At 45.2% G+C, this 20,964-nt stretch overlaps 1 protein-coding gene across 5 annotated transcripts in view; it reads left to right on the top strand.

Moving 5' to 3' along the window:
• Positions 1-5,596: 5,596 nt before the first annotated feature.
• The window catches only part of LOC103109346 (REST corepressor 1), a 37,813-nt gene continuing 22,445 nt past the window's right edge, over positions 5,597-20,964 (top strand). For all 5 annotated transcript variants that reach the window (XR_009547980.1, XR_009547981.1, XR_009547978.1 and 2 more), the window contains exons 1-4: positions 5,597-5,704; positions 16,399-16,451; positions 18,745-18,906; positions 19,892-20,010. Coding sequence is in view for 1 of the 5 variants with exons in the window: in XM_060184129.1 (XP_060040112.1) it covers positions 5,662-5,704; positions 16,399-16,451; positions 18,745-18,906; positions 19,892-20,010 (377 nt within the window). In the remaining 4 variants the exon portion in view is untranslated. The remainder of the gene's footprint in view (positions 5,705-16,398; positions 16,452-18,744; positions 18,907-19,891; positions 20,011-20,964) is intronic.

The raw sequence follows: 20,964 nt of genomic DNA, 5'->3' as shown, positions 1-20,964 counted from the left end.
ACACTGGTCACTAGAGCTGTCGTGCCTGCCACTGAACCTTGTTAGTTCTGCCCAGCTCACCTCTTCTCGTCACAGGCATTGTGGAGAAGATAGCGGTGCGTTCAGCATTCTCCCGGGCCGTCTCTGGGCAGATCATGGAGTTTATTACATCACCAGGTAGTAGTTTCCTGTCTTTCACATTATCAAATATCACACAACTCCCCCCACCCCCACAAGGACACCCCCCTCCTCCCCAGTGTGCATTTGTATTTTTCTTTCTTTTTTAAGTTGAATACACATTCTTTTCTTTTTAAAAGTATTTTATGTATTTTATTTTTGAGAGAGATGCAGAGAGAGAAAAACACAGAGAGAAACAACACCAGAGCCCTGCTCAGCTCTGGCTTATGGTGGTGCGGGGGGTTGAACCTGGGACTGCGGAGCCTCAGGCATGAGAGTCTCTTTGCAGAACCATTATGCTACCTACCCCAGCCTGCATTTGTATTTCTCTTACATCCTCCTATGAAGCCTCAGCTGACAGTCTTCTGTGGGTGCCCCTTCCCACCTGTCTCCCAACCCCAGAGCTGGTGCCTTATGTCTAGGGCTGTGCTGCAGTCACATCTCACTCCCAGGTACCAGAATCTGCTCCACTTGCTGGCTAACACACTGACTTAAAGTAATTTCTGGTTTCTGGTGGGTCGTGAATTGAGAGGAGACTGGCTGGGTAGCCAGGCTCAGGTGCTGCGCAGACAGCTGTGGTGGCCACCTTTTTTCCGCCCACTCACAGGGCATCTCCACAGGGCTGGCATGGCCACTCACTGTCTATGTAGACTTGGACCCCCAGGCTCCAGGGTGAGGGAACATAGCCCTCACTTGAAGGCCAGAGTTCCAGTTGGTCACAAGATAATGTGGCCAGCTTCAGAATGTACAGTCGACTGTGGATTGACTGTGCCAGCCAGATCCCCGTCTGACCCATCACTCAGTAGAGGGGTCCTGCTGCTTCATAAGCCCCACCGATGCACATGGAACGAGAGTCTCTTCTTCGGTTTGTACTTCCTCTTCACCCTGAACAGTCAGGATCCACATGCACTTCAAGACTCCTGCAGCAGTCTTCCGTAAGCTGATAAGGAAAGTCTAATAAGAAACAGGAAATACAGAAGGAAAGTTCAAACTTCAAAAACAAAAAGGCTTGAGGAACTGAAAGAACTTGCTGCATTCATGACACAAAAATAGGATGGTTTAAAATAGGGAGCCATTCAGAGTACAAGAAAGAGCACTTGGAGGATAGTAGTGTAGCAGAGGCATTTTCAATAGGGAACTGAGAAAATCTTCCAGAAAGTAGTAGGCAAAGACAGATGAGAGATTGGACAATGGCCGAACCAGAGCTGAGGCTGTGATTGAGAAATAGCATTTGAAGCGGGAGGAGGAAGTCTGGAAATACAGACATGGGCGGTAGATTAAGGGATAATGAATTAGTGTCAGTATGAATGACACCATGGTCACATAGGAGATCCACACTTGGAGGACTGGCGCATGAGACAGCAGGAAGACGGCATGGGCAGACGTGAGGAATGATTAGAGCAATTATGGCATAATGTTAGAATTAATGATGAATGCCAGGAGTTGCTGAATTAGTTCAGGGCTTCCAACATCCAAGCTATTAGCCTTTCTAGAGGGGGGGAATAGTGGCTGCGTTTGTACTTAAGATGTCCCAGAACTAAAGGACATAATTGTCCAGACTGCAGACTCGCCAGTGTCTCGCACAGTGAATTAAAGGGAAAAAGGCCTTGACACAGCAGTTAGTTTTCAGAATAGTGAGAACAGGGGACCCCAGTGTTCCAGAGGAGACAGTGAAGCTGCAGCCTGCGCTGAGGATCTGTGAGACACTGGTCCCTGGGCGCCCAGCCCCCGAGCCCCCGGAGGCTTCCTGGCTGTCATTTCTAGTCTAGGACCCTCACTGAGCTGTGGAGTGCAATGACAAAAGTGTTCTTTAGTGTGGGGGAGATAGCATAATGGTTATGCAAACAGACTCTCATGCCTGTGGCTCCAAAGTCGCAGGTTCAATCCCCCATACCACCATAAGCCAGAGCTGAGCAGTGCTCTGGTGTTTCTCTCTGTGTCTCTCTCTGTTTGCATATCTCTCTCTCAAAAAAAAGGGTTCTTTTTTTTTTTTTTTTTAAAAAAAAAAAAGCTCTTTAGACTTGGAAGCATCCCCCCCCCAAGCACTGCTCAGCACTGGCTTATGGTGGTCCTGGGGATTGAACCTGGGGCCTTTGGAACCTCAGGCATGAAAAGGCCTTTAGCACAGTCACTGTGCTGTCTCCCCATTTTCTTAATTTTCTTTTCCTCTTCCTTGCTCCACCCCCTTCTCTGCCACCAGGACTATCATTGGTTTGTGTCTGCACGATGAATCCACTATTCCTGGTGGCCATTTTCTTTCTTTCTTCCTTTCTTCCTTCCTTCCTTCCTTCCTTCCTTCCTTCCTTCCTTCCTTCCTTCCTTCCTTCCTTTCTTCTTTCCTTTCTTTCCTTTCCTTTTATTTTATTATTATTTTTTAAAAATAAAGACAGAGGGAAATAGAATGAGATCTGCAGTTGTGCTCCACTGAAGCTTAACTCTTGCAGGTGGACTGAAACCTTGAACCTGGATCCATGAGCATGGTACTATGTCCACTCTACCACTTGATCCCACCCTTTTAAAAATATATATATATATTTAAATGTTTTTATTTATTTATTATTGAGAGGTATAGGAAGAGAGAGAAAGGACTGCACATGACTCTGGTACATGTGCTGCTGGGGATGGAACTAAGGACCTCAAGCATGAGAGTCCAATGCTTTATCCACTGCACCACCTCCTGGACCACACTTACTGTATTTTAATTTTTTTATATGTATTTACTTACTTATTTTTCCCTTTTGTTGCCCTTGTTTTTTTTATTGTTGTTGTAGTTATTTCTATTGTTGTTACTGATGTCATCATTGTTAGATAGGACAGATAGAAATGGAGAGAGGAGGGGAAGACAGAGGGGGAGAGAAAGATAAGACACCTGCAGACCTGCTTCACTGCTTGTGAAACTACTCCCTTGCAGGTGGGGAGCTGGGGGCTTGAACCGGGATCCTTACACCAGTCCTTGCGCTTTGTACCACCTGCACTTAACTCGCTGCCCTACCACCTGACCTCTCACTTACTGTATTATTTTTTTAATATTTATTTTATTTATCCCCTTTTGTTGCCCTTGTTGTTTTATTGTTGTAGTTATTATTGTTGTCTGTCTTCATTGTTGGATAGGACAGAGAGACGTGGAGAGAGGAGGGGAAGACAGAGGGGGAGAGAAAGACAGACACCTGCAGACTTGCTTCACTGCCTGTGACATGACTCCCCTGCAGGTGGGGAGCCAGGGCTCGAACAGGGATCCTTAGCCGGTCCTCGCGCTTTGCGCCACCTGCACTTAACCTGCTGCGCTACAGCCCGACTCCTCACTTACTGTATTCTTTACAGCTGAATTAGAAATTGACTTCCCTAAAGTCATTTAGCAGCAGGACCTTGATTTAGAGATCTTTCACTTGGGGCCGGATGGTAGCAACCCAATAGAGCATGTACATCACCGTGCACAAGGACCCAGCATCAAGCCCCTGTGCCACACCTGCTGGGGGAAGCGGTGCTGCAGGTGTCTTATCTTCCGTTCTTTTTTTAAATTTCTATTTTAATTTATTTCTTTTAAAAAATATTTATTTATTTATTCCCTTCTGTTGCTTTTGTTGTTTTTTTATTGTTGTAGTTATTATTGTTATTAATGTCTTCATTATTGGATAGGACAGAGAGAAATGGAGAGAGGAGGGGAAGACAGAGAGGGGGAGAGAAAGACAGACACCTGCAGATCTGCCTCACCTCCTGTGAAGTGACTCCCCTGCAGGTGGGGAGCCGGGGGCTTGAACCAGGATCCTTACGCAAATCCTTGGACTTTGCGCCATGTGCGCTTAACCACTACGCTACCGCCGGACTCCCTGATTTTCTTTTTTGAACTCCAACTTGATTTATTTTATGCCAGTACCACAACAGCTTGATTCATCAATGTTTATAATTAGCTTTTATTCAGAAAACCTTACAACCTTGTCCTTTTTCAAAGTCTGTTTGATAAATCTAGGTACTTTGTATCACTGCATCAATTTTAGGTTGTCACTTCCTATCAAAAGGGTGGGGGTTGGAATTGGTAGTGGGTTGAATTTGTAGGACAATTTTGGGGAGAATGTAGTTTAAGTCTTAATTTACATGTTGACACAAATTTCTCCTTTTATCTTCCTTAGTTTTTTTCCAGCAGTATTTTCACTGTACAAACCAACTCAATCCTTATTTCGTATTTGTTGGTACTTTTGAAGGAAGTATTCATTAATTTTAGATTTTGATTAATTATTGGAATATACTTTTTTTTTTTTGCCTTCAGACTTATCGTTGGGGCTTGGTGCCTGCACTATGAATCCACTGCTCCTTTGCCCCCTCCCCCCCCCTTTAAATTTTCTTACGAGAATGAGAGGAGAGAACCAGAGCTTCACTTTGGCCCATACAATTCCAGGAATTGAATAATTAAATAATTAAATCCAGGGCCTCACGCCTGAGAGTCTAGTGCTTTGTGTGATATGCCATTGCTTAAGCTATTGGTATTAAGCTATTGGTATTTTTATATTGACCCCTTCCTCCAAGTTTGTTAAGCTCACATATTTAATTGATATTTTGTAAATGCTGTAGACTTTCTACACAGAAAATGGTTAAAAACGGTTGTAATTCTGTTTTTCCAATTTTGATGTCTTCTTTTTTGGCTTTGGCTTTTTATTTAGAACACAGCAGGACTCACTTCTCTTTCTATTCCAATGAGGGGACCCCCCATTTTTGTTGATTTTATTTTTAGATTATGAATAGTGTTAACATTGTTCTAAATGTTGAAGCTGGATGAAAAAGCCTACTCAGAGGTAGTCACTCCCTTCTATTTTTTTTTGTTGTTGTATATTTGTCATTCTCACTTTTAAAAAATTATTTATTTATGAGTAAGATAGGAGAAGAGAGAGAAAGAACCAGACATCACTCTGGTACATGTGCTGCCGGGGATTGAACTCGGGATCTCGGGACCTCATGCTTGAGAATCCAATGCTGTAACCATTGCGCCACCTCCCAGACCACTGTCATTCTCACTTTTACAGTTTTTACCTTACCCTCTGTGTACCTTCACCTTTCATTCTCTCTGACTCAGTCCTCACACAAGAGACACAGTGGTTTTTCTCCTTCCAGAATGATGCTGTGAGTATGTGTGTGGTGTGTGGTGTGTGTGTGTGTGTTTAAGGGAGACTAGCACAAGGGCCATATTAGCCATAATGCCTCTCAGGTGTTTCACTGTTTCTCAGTATTTCTGCTTATATTTAGTTAAAACATTTCCCCTCGAAAATGGAGTCCATCATGTTCATTATGTTTTCAGAAGTATGAAAAAGAATGTTGTTTGAATGATTTGTAGTCTAACCAGTATAAAGGCAGGTTAGTGAAATTCTTGTCAATTTGCGGTTTTTAATTTTTATCTTTTGAAGATGTTTTAAATGTCCCTTGTTATGTTGGTTAGATTGTAATAAGCCTTTATTTCCTTCTTGTTTGTACTCAGCCAAACTAGCAAGACGCAGCCAGGAACGAGACAATCTTGGCATGCTGGTCTGGTCTCCTAACCAGAATCTGTCAGAAGCAAAACGTAAGTCTGAGAGCATCTTCATTTTCTACCTGTCCCATTGAGTATAATGTTTCAGTCACTTCTGCAGCTGAAAACTCAAAGATGACACATTTTACCTGAATTTTAAAAACATAATATTCTTCAGGAATTTTGAAAGTGTTTCTTTACTATGGTTATTAAGTTCCTAACTTGCAGTTCACATAACCTTCCACATTTTTCTGAAACGTTATTCAAGCTAATGAAGTAACTAGGAGGAAAGGCTCACATTGGAAAGAGAATTATAATGCAGTATAACTCTCAAGCTGGGAATTTAGGTTTACATAGATGAAGAATTGAACGAATTTCTAAACAGAACTGCAAAGGGCAAATATGTGTCATTATCAGACTTCAGGAGTCAGGTGGTGGCGCAGCGGGTTAAGCACACATGGCGCAAAGCGCAAGGACTGGCATGAGGACCCTAGTTCGAGCCCCCAGGTCCCCAACTGTAGGGGAGTCGCTTCACAGGTGGTGAAGTAGGACTGCAGGTGTCTATCTTTCTTTCCCCCTCTCTGTCTTCCCCTCCTCTCTCCATTTCTCTCTATCCTATCCAACAACGACGACATCAATAGTAACAATAATAACTACAACAATAAAACAAGGGCAACAGAAAGGGAATAAATAAATAAAATTTAAAAAGACTTCAGTTCAACTATAACTGAAACTTGAACTTTTTTAAAATCACCTAAAATTTATATTAATATCTTGCACTTCAGATTTTTATTTGGGGTGGAGGGAAGGGGTTCTGTTGTAGTTGCTAATGAAATCAGTTGTACTTCTAGAGTTTGTTTTTATCCTTTTTTGCCCTGATACTTTGCAGGAATAGTTTTATATTGAAACCTTGCCATAAGTCCATTGTTTTCAAAGTTTTTGTTTTCTTCATAATTTTAATCTATGAACTTGGAAACCACACAGTTTTTGTTCTATTCAATTTTTTTGCATGAAAAGGACACTGGGTTTTCAAAAGGGTTGTTGGCAAAAGTAGAAAGAGCCAGTCCTGTAGTATGTGTCAGGACTTAGTAAGCCTTCAGTGGGGACCGTTAAAGGAGGAGGCCTTTAAACTGTAAATAAAGATGAACTCTCAGCCAAATAAGTAGGGTGTGTGTGTGTGTGCATGTGTGTGTTACATATTAACTGTTTCCTCTTGTATTTTCAACACCCAGAGAGTTGATATGAAAAAGAATCATGCTTCTTTTTGACTAAGGACATCCCCCCCCCTTTTTTTGTATGAAGGCTTCCATGGAACAGAAAATCGTATTTATTCTCAGTAATTATAAATGTAGAATAATAGAATAATTTTGGTCTAATCTTGATTTTTAAGAGCACCTCAGTTTACCCCTATATCACAGTTGTTTAGCCAGCTTAAATGAAGAGCAGGATAACAGAAGGAAACGGTTGGCATTCCTGATGCTGTGCTGAGGAAGACCTTTTAAGTATTTCCTGTTTGTTTCTCCCCCTTGAGCACTTGCAGTAACTCAGTAACTTATAAAAGCAATCTGTTCCTTTTTTTTTTTTTACATGTTCTTTCTAACAGAGAGCTGAAAATCTGCCTCCCTGGAATTTTTAAAAGCTTTGTTTCCCTGAACTCTTAATAAACAAGATATGAGTCCCATAGCTAGTTAGTAGCCAAGCTTGAGCTAGGTCTCTGATCTCCAGGCTGTACTCATGTTCAACTTCGCTTAATGAGCTCTAATTAAAACTTAAAGCGTTACTGATATTACACTAGTTGTTTTGGGCTTTATCTTAAAAGGTAAGACTTCTTCGTGAAAGACACAGCCATTGGGATATATACTTAGGAAACATGTCTTGTTAGAGATTCACTTCCTATAACAAATACAGAAACTTAAAGTGACGGGTGAGAACAATAGGTTCTTTTTTCTTTTTTTTTTTTTTTTGCCTCCTGGGTTATTGCTGGGGCTCCATACAAATCCACTGCACCTGGAGGCTATTTTTTCCCTTTTTTTTTGTACTTGTTGTTTATCGTTGTTGTTAACTATTGCTGTCGTTGGATAGGACAGAGAAATGGAGAGAGGAGGGAAAGACAGAGGGGGAGAGAAAGACACCTGCAGACCTGCTTCACTGTTTGTGAAGTAACACCCCCCCCCCCCCGCAGGTGGGGAGCCAGGGGCTTGAACCTGGATCCTTATGCCAGTCCTTGCACTTCACACCATGTGCGCTTAACCCACTACGCTACCACCTGGCCCTGAGAACAATAGGTTTTAAGTCTTATTACTAGATAGTTGTGTAACATCACTTGGAACAGTGGCATGAGATTTAGGGGCCAAAGGAGTGAATTGAATCATGTAGCATCTGGAGGAGGCGTGGAGAGCAAGAGCAGCTGAGAAATGCTTTCTAACTGGAGAAGAGGACAGAGGTGTGATGTCACCAGGCGCCATATCTCTCCTGTGTGCTCCCTGGGCACACAGCAGAGGCTGGGGAGGTGCTTGGCATTTGAGTGAACGTGAGGAGTGACTCTGAGTGGCTGTCTGCAGCCCAGTGGCATTTGCATGACAGACAGGAGGATGTGGGCAGCTGGCATTTGGATCCCTGTCTTGTGTGGCATGCATCCTTGGGGGAGGCACAGGCTGGAAAGGAGGGCAAGCCAGAAGCAGTGTTCAGTGTTCTCCCTGCCAGAATGCTCCGCACAGCCCTGTGGCTAAGAGAAGAGGGGCCAGTGTGGACTGAGCTCCAGGGAGAGGGTGGGTCGAGGCACAAGCCTCTTCTGTGAAAGGAGAGTTGCTGAGGGTGAAGGATGTCCAGGCCTCCTTGGAGTATTTGATTTTGCTCAAAGCCATCAGGCTCATATCACAAGAGCTTGGAGGTCAGGATGGCCCCTGGCACCTCGGTCTGCCCTGAAGCAGCTGGAAAGCCCCTGCAGGTACATCTGCTTGGTCCACCTACTTGCCTTGATCATGCCTGCCCAGGTGCCATATGCTCTCTGCCTCCCCCAGTGGCTTCAGGTGGCCTCGTCTCTGCCCTCAGGGTGGCACAGGGCACTGTTGGGGACCCACTGTGCTCTGGACTTAATGTGAAGCAGCTGAGGTTAGCTCAACAAAGCAGTCATGTTAGTGACAAGAAATTGCAGAGGGTGTTCCATTGAGAGGGAATGAGAAAGTCATCCCCGTGCGCCATCTAGAATGCTCTGCTTTTGTCTTTTTTAAAATTATTATTATTTATTTATTTGTTAGAGACAGAGAAATTGAGAGGGGGAGGAGAGATAATAGAGGGGGAGAGACAGAGAGACACCTACAGCCCTGCTTCAACACTAGTGAAGCTTTCCCCCTGCAGGTGGGGACCAGGGGTGTGAACCTAGGACCTTGCCCACTGTAATATGTGTGCTTAACCAGAAGTGCCACCACCTGGCCCCATCTTTCTTGTTTTTATGTGGTATTGGGGCTTGAACCCATATCATCTTGTGTAAGGCATGTGCTCTACTTGCCGGGCCTTCCTCTGGTCCTCCCACTAAGTTAGTTTTCTTCTGTGAATGGTATACACAGGCCAGATCTTATCCCACATCTGGTTCACTTTGCCCACTTTTTTTGGGTGGGGTGGGGGTGCTTCGCTGTACTAGACCAACATTTTTTTTTCTTTTTAAGATCTTTATTTATTTTTATTATTTTATTATTGGGGAATTAATGTTTTATATTCAACAGTAAATACAATAGTTTGTACATGCATAACATTCCCCAGTTTCCCATATAACAATACAACCCCCACTAGGTCCTCTGAATCCTTCATGGACCTGTATTCTCCCCACCCACCCACCCCAGAGTCTTTTACTTTGGTGCAATACGCCAATTCCATTTCAGGTTCTACTTGTGTTTTCTCTTCTGATCTTGTTTTTCAACTTCTGCCTGAGAGTGAGATCATCCCATATTCATCCTTCTGTTTCTGACTTATTTCACTCAACATGATTTTCTCAAGGTCCATCCGAGATCAGCTGAAAATGGTGAAGTCACCATTTTTTACAGCTGAGTAGTATTCCATTGTGTATATAGACCACAACTTGCTCAGCCACTCATCTGTTGTTGGACACCTGGGTTGCTTCCAGGTGTTGGCTATTACAAATTGTGCTGCCAAGAACATATGTGTACACAGATCTTTTTGGATGGATGTGTTGGGTTCCTTAGGATCTATCCCCAGGAGAGGAATTGCAGGGTCATAGAGTAGGTCCATTGCTAGACTTCTGAGAGCTCTCCAAACTGTTCTCCACAGAGGTTGGACCAATTGATATTCCCACCAGCAGTGTAGGAGGGTTTTAAAAGGTATATAGCGAGGGAGACACCATAGCACCGAGCTGCCCCCAGGGCTGTTGCATCCAGGCTGCTCACCTGGCTAGGCAGGCTCCCTAAGCACTGAGTTACTCTGATTCCAGATTGGACATTTGAGCATGAGCTGTAGTGGTGTACGGAGTGAGACCCAGGCCTGCGGTTTCAGGGTCGGTCCTCAGCATCACATCTGCCAGAGTGATGCTGTGATTCTTTCTCATCCCACTCTCCTTCCTCTGTCTCTCATAAATAAATCTCATGTGAATAAATTAATTGGGAGTTGGGCAGTAGCGCAGCGGGTTAAGTGCAGGTAGTGCAAAGCTCAAGGACCGGCGTAAGGATCTTGGTTCAAGCCCCAGGCTCCCCACCTGCAGGTGAGTCGTGTCACAGGTGGTGAAGCAGGTCTGCAGGTGTCTGTCTTTCTCTCCCCCTCTGCCTTCCCCTCCTCTCTCTGTTTCTCTCTGTCCTATCCAACAATGACGACAACAATAATAACTACCACAATAAAACAACAAGGGCAACAAAAGGGAATAATTAAAATATTAAATTAAATAAATTAAAAAGAGAAAAGGAGAAGGATCTCTTTAGTTTATTAAAATCATTTGTTGAATGATTGACATCATTACTCAGAAATCTTGTGGACCTCACTTACACAGTAGAAACATAAAAAGCACATCTTTTCTTGTTACTATGGTTCTAATACCATATTCATTTTTACTTTAGCTTTATTGACTTTTTCTTTTTATAACCAGAGTACCACTCTGACTTAGGCAATGTGGGGAATTGAACTCTGGACCTCAGAGTTTGAGAGTGTTAGCTTTATCCACTGGTATTTAATACCAAAAATTACTTTTGAAATTTGTGCCCTGAGAGGGTTTTTTTTTAACAACCATATTAAAGTGGAAAATATTCTCAAACTGTATTCTTTGCTCGGTAATATTATGCTTTAATCTGTTGATTTTTAAGAAGATTGGCCTGTGGTAATCACCTGGGAATTTGTAGGAAAACAAACAGTGGTACAGTCGGTTCTTCCCTTAATCTAGATGTGCCTGCTTTCAGAGTCCACCAAACCAGGTCTGTATGTGTGCGCTTTTTTCTGTGCGTATTACTTTATAAAAATGCTACCTGCGTGAAGCATGCCTTTGCAACTATGCAGCAAAAGCACGCAGAGGACACTTAGAGATGTGTATGACACAGACTCTTGGGTGGGGCCTGAGAGTCAGTCTTTTAGACACGCTTACCTACCGTTCTCATGAGCAGGGCTGGAGCGGCTCTGGGGCTCAAGGACTGAGTTTTGATTCTCCTGCTAAGTGAATTCTGTGGTTATAAAGTACATCCCTTGCTTCTAGTACAGTCTCACAAGTGATTATGAAGGAACTAATTCTGGCTACGTTTGTGTTTGACTTCCCTTCCAGCATTGTGAGGGAGTCAGTCTGCCCACCCCCACCGTGTACTGTCAGGGAGTGTCCCTTTGGCTTAGAGGTCACCTCGTGTGTCACTGTGCTGACTTATTTCTTTTGGTCCTAGACTGTGGGCATACTCAGGGAGTGAGATGTTCAGTGTGATCTAGTGATGCTTTGTAACAGATTATTATGAGAAAGAAAGAGACCAGAGCACCACTTAGCTCTGGTGTAAGGTGATGCTAGGGATTGAACCTGGGGCTTCTGGGGTCTCAGGCATGCATATTGGTGCTCTGATAAACTGTGCTGCTTCCCCAGCTCAAAACTAATTTTTAACATCTACACGCGTGACTCTCTGGAGATCCCAGATATGTGAGTTTTGCAGTGAAGGTGAAGAATGCTTTGTCCATTTTTTAAATTTATTTATTATTATTTATTTATTTCCTTTGTTGCCCTTGTTGTTTTATTGTTGTAGTTATTATTGTTGTTGTCGTTGTTGCATAGGACAGAGAGAAATGGAGAGAGGAGGGGAAGACAGAGAGGAGGAGAGAAAGATAGACATCTGCAGACCTGCTTCACCGCCTGTGAAGCGACTCCCCTGCAGGTGGGGAGCCGGGGCTCGAACTGGGATCCTTAATGCCGGTCCTTATGCTTTGCACCACCTGTGCTTAACCCGCTGCGCTACAGCCCGACTCCCTCTTTGTCCATTTTTTAAAAAATATTTATTTATTCCCTTTTGTTGCCCTTGTTTTATTGTTGTAGTCATTGATGTCGTCGTTATTGGATAGGACAGAGAGAAATGGAGAGAGGAGGGGGAGACAGAGAAGGGGAGAGAAAGACAGACACCTGCTGACCTGCTTCACCGCCTGTGAGGCGACTCCCCTGCGGGTGGGGAGCCAGGGGCTCGAACCAGGATCCTTACACCGGTCCTTGCACTTTGCGCCATGTGCACTTAACCTGCTGCACTACTGCCAGACTCCCTCTTGTCCATTTTTTAAATGAATAAAATTATTTTATTTTTACTGGAGACAGAGGCAAATCAAGAGGAGAAGGGGAGCTAAGACACCTGCAGCACTACATCAGCACCCATGAGACTTTCCTCCTGCAGGTGGAGGACTGGGGGCACTGATTCAAGTCCTGGTGCCCCTGCCGTGACCCCCCCCCCCCAATTTTTTATGAGAGTGAAACTAGAGCAGTAATCTGGCATATGTCACACTAGGGTAGAGCCTGGGGCCGGAAGAAATAATATCCAGTGTGGTAAACACCTGGAGATTGGGGGGGGCCGCACACACCTTTCAGTTTAGACCACTCAGGTAGCTATTGGAAGAGGGGGCAGCTGTGATGGAGATCAGGCGTGTGGCTAGGTGGGGTGTTGGTGTTTCTTATTTTCACCAGATCAGCTTGTCTGTGAGACATTGCTGGGTGCAAGGACTGGAGGGCACTGTTACTCCCTACAAAGAGGGATTTCCATGAAATTGCATTAAGTAGCGTTTGCACAGTGGACATGACTAGCAGGTGTCAACTGTAGTAATGTCTTTGCCCACTAGGGGGCACACTTGCTTTATTTAATGGTTTGAACTCGTGATTCCCAGTGACTCAAAGAAGTCATAACTCATTTTTAAAATTTTTATTTATTTTTTCCCATTTGTTGCCCTTGTTGTTTTATTGTTGTAGTTATTGATGTCGTTGTTGTTGGATAGGACAGAGAGAAATGGAGAGAAAGGGAAAGATAAAGAGGGGGAGAGAAAGACACCTGCAGACCTGAATCACCACCTGTGAAGCGACTCCCCTGCAGGTGGGGAGCCGGGGGCTCGAACCAGGATCCTTACGCTGGTCCTTGCACTTTGCGCCACATGCGCTTAACCCACTGCGCTACTGCCTGACTCCCATAACCCATTTCTTATTTTAATAGTAAAAGGAGATGCCAAAGCATTTCCATTCTTGAAGACAGCCCTGGCTGCTCAGTTTGAAAGATGAGAGAGTGCCTTTGTTTCCTTTGTGCGCCTCTCAGTTCATGATGATCGCATTTGCAGTAGCTGTGTCAAGCCTGTGGCCTGTCCTCAGCCCACCTTGTGGCGTCAGCCTCTTGCTCTGCGTAGAATATGCCAGATCACAAGGTGTTCTGAATCACTGCAGTTGCAGGGAGGGGGTCTGAGTTAAGGCTGTGCTCTCCTCTTCTGCAGTTGAATTTGAGACTCAGTAATGGTGCCAAGGGCATTGCGTGCCACACAGAAACCAATGAAGCTGGGCCCAAGGCAGCCACTTCCCGCCTACATTGCAGACCCAGCTGGAGAGCCTGACTCAGCTCTGCGGGTGTGTGTGTGTGGGGGGGTTTCTCACCAGTTGCCCTTCTGCCTGATCCCAGAGATGCCAGGGAGCATGGAACCAAGCAGGGTTTCCATACCCAGGTCCTGGGCTCAGCTCTGTGTGTTCTACCCAGCCTTGCCCTCCTCAGTTGAGTGACCCTGGCCACATCACCTCTTGTTGCTGAGTGACAGGAGAATTGCTGAGAAGACAGACCTTGCAGAGAGCAAGGGACAGAGGCTGACACAAGGACTGCTGGGCACTAGCTGCTGCTGGTGCTTTAGGAAGCATCTTGCCTGGTGTGGACGTGGCTGTGGCTCTGCTGTTTGCTAGCTCTCTGTGTCCCCACACTGCTCTGCGTTCTCGACCTGGTGACAGGTCAGAGTGACTCCAGTCACCTCTTGTCTCTCAGAGGCAAAGCCAGGGCTATTGTTCCAGGCAGGGATAGCATTAGAAAGACCGCCTCCCCCATTTTCTTCCTGTCAGCAGATCTGCTCAAGGGGCACATGTTTTCTCGGCCCTCCTCCCACCTGCTTCATCCTCTGTCGACCACCCTTAGTACCACCTCATCTTGTAAATTTTGTGTTCTTTCAGAGAGGGAGGGAGAGCCCCCACAGTACTGCTACACCCTCTGTGGAGCTTCCTTGGTTGCCAAGGTGCTCCCCCCTGGTGCTGGCCACACAAGATGAACTTGGTGCCCTTACGATGAGCTCTCCAGTGCCTCATCCTTTGTGTTATTGAGGGTAGTTGGAGGGAGTGAGTTTTACCCTCTTAGGTTGAAAATCGGTGTTTAAGGAAACCCCAGAGGAGGGTTTGTAAAATGTGGGGCAGGTTGAGCGTATATGTCACCATATTCAAGGACTCGGGTTCATGCCCCCAGCCCCCCACCTGCAGGGGAGCCTTCATGAGTGGTGAAGCAGGGCTGCAGGTGTCTCTCATTCTCCTTCCCTCACTGCCTCCTCTCTTGCTCTCAATTTCTCTGTCCTATCAAAAAGAAAGAAAGAAAAAAGGAAAAGATGGCCATCAGGAGCAGTGGATTTGTCTTGCACAGAGCCTCAGTGACAACTCTGGTGACAGTTAAACAAACAAGAGTGGGACAGGAGGAAGGATGCCATGGGGAAGGGACCAGCAGGTCCAGCAGGGGTCCTGCCTGACATTGTGGGTGCAGTGGTGAAGTGTCCCAGAGGTGCTGGGCTTGGCGGCACAAGGGGTGATCTTGATGGCAGCACACGGTGAGCTGCCACCTGTAACTCTCTGTCACCCCCACCCCCACCCCCTCCCTAGCCACCATGCTTGGGAACAGTGCCCTCCTGTTCACATTCATGGCCCTCGGCTTGTCTAGTGCTTTACCAGACAGTGGGACAGCACAAGGCAAGCCGCTTCCGGACCGTCATCACCATCATTTGCAGAATTGGGCCTCACACACATGCCACCCCTCCATCCTTAGACACTTTAAAAAAAATGTTTAAAATTTTTTTATATTTATTTATTTTCCCTTTCCTTGCTCATGCTGTTTTATTGTTATAGTTGTTGTTGTTATTGATGTTGCCATTGTTAGATAGGACAGAGAGAAATGGAAAGAGGAGGGAAATCAGAGAGGGGGAGAGAAAGACAGACACTTGCAGACCTGCTTCACCGCCTGTGAAGCGACTCCTCTGTAGGTGGGGAGCCGGGGGCTGGAACCGGGATTCTTACACTGGTCCTTGCGCTTAACCTGCTGTGCTACCGCCCGACTCACCACCCTCAGCCACTTTTTTATTGGTGTGGACAGGTGTCACAGCACTGTCCTTCCCCCTTAGAGCTTTCCCCAGAGCTGAGTTTCTCCTATGTGGCGCTGGGCTTTTCACCAGGGCCTGGTGTGTGGTAAGGCACAGGCCCCAATGGGGCTTGGCTGTTAACTCTGACAAGTTTTAGTAACTTCTCTCACATCTTCAAGGGACCTGGAAAGAGGTCTTCACTTAACTCCTAAGGAAGCCCTTCGAGGGGAAGAAGGGAAAATGGAAGGAAGAGATAAGACTCCGGTGGGGGACCTGCCCTGGACACATTAGCCACCTTCCTGGTTTTCCTGCAAGCCACCGGGTGGAGTTCAGAAGCCAAGCTTTGCCCATGCCACGTACCACTCACATATTTAGGATAAAAATCATTTAGTCAACACTAGAATAAACCAACTTAACTTTTTATTTTAAAAATTTTATTTATTAGTGAGAAATAAAGGAGGAGAGAGAAGAACCAGCTATCTCTCTGGCACATGTGCTGCCGGGGACTGAACTTGGGACCTCATGCTTGAGACGTCTATGCCTTATCCACTGTGCCACCACCGGGCTACAGCAAATATAGTTTTTATTGTTATTATTTTATTAGAGCCCTGCTCAGCTCTGACTGGTGGTGATGCTGGAATTGAACCTGGGGCCTCAGAGCTTTAGGCAGGAAAATCTTTACATAACCATTATTCTGATCCTCCAGTCCTATCATAGTATATTTAAACAAAACCAAGTCTCTTTAAAATAAGGCAGCCATGACCTCATTAGTCCGAGATAAGCACAGTTAATACTGGAGCCATTTCTGTGGGTGCCGGTATGTGAACTCTGAGAGGGCCTGAGCAGTGTTCCGCTTCGTGACAGTCTTCTCTTTTCACACTTGCGCGTGAGCAGCCTGAAGCCTCCGTCAATGCCTCACTTGTTCATGCCTTTCTCTTCTTGTTTTTCAGTGGATGAGTACATCTCCATCGCTAAGGAGAAGCACGGGTACAACATGGAGCAGGTAACTACGTGACTTCACCCTGCTGTTAGAGTGTTAGGAGACAGCATCACGGTTCTGCAAGACTTTCTCAGGCCTGAGGCTCTGAGGTCCCAGGTTCAATTCCTAATACCACCATCATCCAGAGTTGAGCAGTGCTCTGAACTGTCTCTCCCCCCCTCGTTAAAATAAGTCTAAAAAAAATGGGTCCTGGGAGCAGGGAGGTCGTGTCTCATCTGTAAGGGCACCTCCCTTGGATGCATGGTGGCTCTGGGTTCAGTCCCTAGCACCACACAGGAGAAAACAGACAACAGCAGTCACCTTAAATGGCAGAGCAGTGCTTTGTGTTCTTCGTCGCACTCCATAAAGCACCGGGTTTTTCTCCGTGTGATCTGTGCTGTGTTGAGTACCACTGTCTCCCCACTACCAGTGCTCGGTGTTTCCAGCCTCTGCTCCCAGCAAGTTTCTGAGGCCCCTTTGCCCCTTTGACATGAATGGTGCCTAAGCGCCCTCACAGGGTCAGCCGCTGTGCTCCCCACATGCTGAACACTGTGCGTGAGGTCTCTTGACTTGTGTGTGTGAACCAGTTGTCATTCTTGTTTCCTGTTTTCAGTATCACACTGGAAGGTAGAATGTATTACTATAAAAAAATGTGGTGCCAGAGAATGTGTTTAGTGTCTCTTCTGTAGATACTACTACTGAGCAATCTCCCCAGTCCAGTTTTCATTCTCTGAGAGAGATGAGAGTGGAGAGAGGAAGGGGGGAGACAGCCGAGCATTACTCCCCCCTACACACACACTGCCATCAGGGTTATTGATGGGATACGGTGTCTTCATGAAGAATGACAGGACAGAGAGAAACTGAGAGGGGTGGGATGATACAGAGGGAGAGAGGAAGAGAGACACCGCACCTGCTTCACTGCTTGTGAAGCACACCTCCTGAAGGTGGGGAGTGGGGGCTTGAACCTGGCTCCTTGCACTGGGTGATATGTGTGCTTAACTGGGTGTGCCACTGCTCACCCCCTTATAGCACTGCTTTGCTAGCCAGGGACATCCCTGCATGTTGTGCTTGGTGTTTGTTGCAGTGCTGGAGTTCAAACCCAGGACCTGACACATGGTAAGGTGTACATTCTGCTGGGCTGCAAAACCTGTAGTGTTAATATTAACTGCTCATATAACTTTCAAGTTGTAACATTTGACCAAATTTATTGCAAAAATTGCAGCCTATTTATTTTTTAATATTTATTTATTTATTTTCCCTTTTGTTGCCCTTTTTGTTGTTGTAGTTATTGATGTTGTTATTGATGTCATCGTTGTTAGATAGGACAGAGAAAAATGGAGAGAGGAGGAGAAGGCAGAGGGGGAAAGAAAGATACCTGCAGACCTGCTTCACCACCTATGAAGTGACTCCGCTGCAGGTGGGGACCCGGGGGCTCGAACCAGGATCCTTATGCGGGTCCTTGTGCTTTGCTGCACATGCGCTTAACCCACTGTACTACCGCCCGACTCCCAATTGCAGCCTTTTTATGAGAAAAATCCACAGCTTAACTATTCTCCAACGAGGGACCTTATTTCAGTCTCATTTTGAATTAGTATTTTAAAAAGTTCTCACTTGTTCTCATAATAATTGAAGGTGCCCCTAGTTTGGATGATAGAGAGTTGTGTTTCATTTAGCTCTGGCCTTCCTTTTAACTGTCCAACGGCAAGAAGATGGTCAGGTAGTTCTTGAGGTCTTTGAAGCGAAAATGTCTTCTTCTCTTCCTCTCATCCCACCTCATCAGATTCTCTCATAAAATCATCAGTTTTTCATTCTTTGTAGAAGATAGAAATATTGTTGGGGGATTACTAAATACACTTTGTGAATAATTAAGGATACTATCTTTGAAACTGAACATTTCATTCTGACACAAGACATTTTCTTAGGAAATTATCCTTAAATTAAATTTTTAGCTTATAAACCAGACACTTGTGTCTCTGGATAAGCTGGGAATGCTCTTTGTAGTCAAGGTGTTTGTTTTGGGCAAAAGAATGGCAGTGTAATTGAGTCGTTTCTGAGTCACTTTCCCTCGAACTCAGTGGCATCAGAGCGACCTAGTGGCCTGAGAGTGAGACCAAGGAGTGTGTCTCACATAGGGACGGGGTAGGAACCAGTCAGTTTGCAGGTGGGCCTGCCCACAAGTCTGCCACTTGACAGTGTGTGGGTTAGTCAATTTTCCTGGGTGTGAAGAAGCCATTGCTCTTGCCTTGCCAGCCTCATTTCTGTTGGTATGCTTCTTTTATATCGTTGGTCTGAAATTCGCTCTTACTGTTTTTCTTAGGCTCTTGGGATGCTGTTTTGGCATAAGCATAATATTGAGAAATCCCTGGCTGACTTGCCCAACTTTACACCCTTCCCAGACGAGTGGACTGTGGAAGATAAAGTCTTGTTTGAGCAAGCCTTTAGTTTTCACGGGAAAACTTTTCATAGAATCCAACAAATGGTGAGTAGATGGGGCCATTGGCTCCTTCCCACCCTGCTCTTCTCTGCAGCGGGACTCCCCCTTAGCACCTGCTGCCTGCTGGCGCCCTGGGGGCCCCCTGAGCACTACACCCCCCACCTGGATGAGGCCTTGTAGAGAGGATTGGGTGAGGCTGTCAGTAAGGTGGAGTCCATGGATTCCTGTGCTCCTGGGGTAGACTGATCTGTCCTTTATGTTCTAGAAAGCTCTTTGTGGACTTTACTGCTGTAGTGCATTATAAAAATAATCCCCTTCTGGTGTATTGCACCAATGTAAAAGACTCGGGTGGGTGGGGAGAATACAGATCCAAGAAGGATGACAGAGGATCTAGTGGGGGTTGTATTGTTATATGGAAAACTGGAGAATGTTATGCATGTACAAACTATTGTATTTACTGTTGAATGTAAAACATTAATTTCCCCAATAAAAGAAAAAAAAGAAAAAAGAAATTAAAAAATAATAATAATTCCCTTCAGCGGGGAAATAATTACAGAAGCCAGACCTTCCACCTTCTGCATCTCACAATGACCTTGGGTCCATACTCCAGAGGGTTAAAGAATAGGAAAGCTATCAGGGGATGGGATGGGATACGGAGTTCTGGTGGTGGGAATTGTGTGGAGTTGTACCCCTCTTATCCTATGATTTTGTCAATGTTTCCTTTTTATAATAATAACAACAACAAGAATAATAATCTCCAAATATGTTAGAAACCTTAGGTGTGTAAAAGCTCAGATGCAGCCTAGCCGACTTTTCAGAAGTTAATGAGTAGGTTTTTTTTTTTTTTTGACTCAATCAAAATTCCAGTAATTTGAAACTATGTTAATGAGAGTTGGTGTATCAGAAATTTTCCTCTTAGAAAGGAGGCAGTAATTAAGACATTTCTGTGTCTGTGACACTGATCCTCATGAAGTGTACCTAAACAGTTCTGGTTTTTCCAACATTAAAGCATACCATTTTGAATGTTTAGCTTCCTGACAAATCCATTGCGAGTCTAGTGAAGTTCTACTACTCCTGGAAAAAGACAAGGACAAAGACCAGTGTGATGGACCGCCATGCTCGGAGGCAGAAACGGGAGCGAGAGGAGAGGTCAGTGGGTCCAGCTCAGAGCTGGTGGATGCTGGCCTTCCCCGGGGAAGAAGTCTCTCCCGCACGCCCTCTGCTGAGTGCTGCGCACGTGGCATTCTCATCACTTGACCTCTAGTTGGGAGCCTGTATCTTGAATGGCTGACATTTACCCCTTACCCAACCTCCCCTCCCTTCTTTCTTCCATTTTAAAGAGGTATTTATTTATTTGAAGTTTTGTTTATTAGGATTAAGGAGAGAGAAACGATATCACTCTGGCACATACAGATATCACTCTGGCACATCTGGGGATTGAACCCACGACCTCATGCTTAAGACACCAAGGCTTTGCCCACTACGCCATCTCCTAGACTGCTTGCTCCCTCTTACTTTCTCTTAAAGGTGTCTTCTTTCAGTAAAAGAAATTTAGTGTATTAAACAATAATCATTTGACATATTCTCATGTTTGGCACGTTAAAAAGGAAGCTGACAGCCCAGCGAGACTGCATTCTTCCCTTTTTATCATCTGTTTTGTGTTTGGGTGGGAGAGTTGAGGTTACAGTGTAGCCTCGTTCCTTCAGGCTCACACAGCATAGGAATTGGAACTGCAGTTGCTCACCCCAAGGAAGGAGGTCCTGGTGACTGAGGTTGGTGCATTGGATGAAGCTGAGGCCCCAAGGTCAGGCCCTTGTATCGCATGTGCCAGAGTGATGGATGCTCTGTTTCTACGTCATAAATAAATAAGCAAACAAATAAATAAATCTAAACAGAAAAGGTTCTGGTCTCAACCCTGACCTCTGCTTCATCTTGTACACCCACTGGCAAGGTAGTTCAATGCATTCCTTCCTGAGATCTGCGTCTGCTCACTCAAAAATAAGAAACCTACAGTCTGGGAAGCAGTGCACACAGGAGGCTTTTGTGTTAAAGATGATGGAAAGGTGGATAGCTTGTAATCTTTTGTAATATAACCCAAGGAGA

Source organism: Erinaceus europaeus, unplaced genomic scaffold (assembly GCF_950295315.1).
Source record: "Erinaceus europaeus unplaced genomic scaffold, mEriEur2.1 scaffold_855, whole genome shotgun sequence".
Lineage (NCBI taxonomy): Eukaryota > Metazoa > Chordata > Mammalia > Eulipotyphla > Erinaceidae > Erinaceus > Erinaceus europaeus.
The sequence above is the reverse complement of the archived record's forward strand: the minus strand, read 5'-3'. Positions and strand labels throughout refer to the sequence as shown.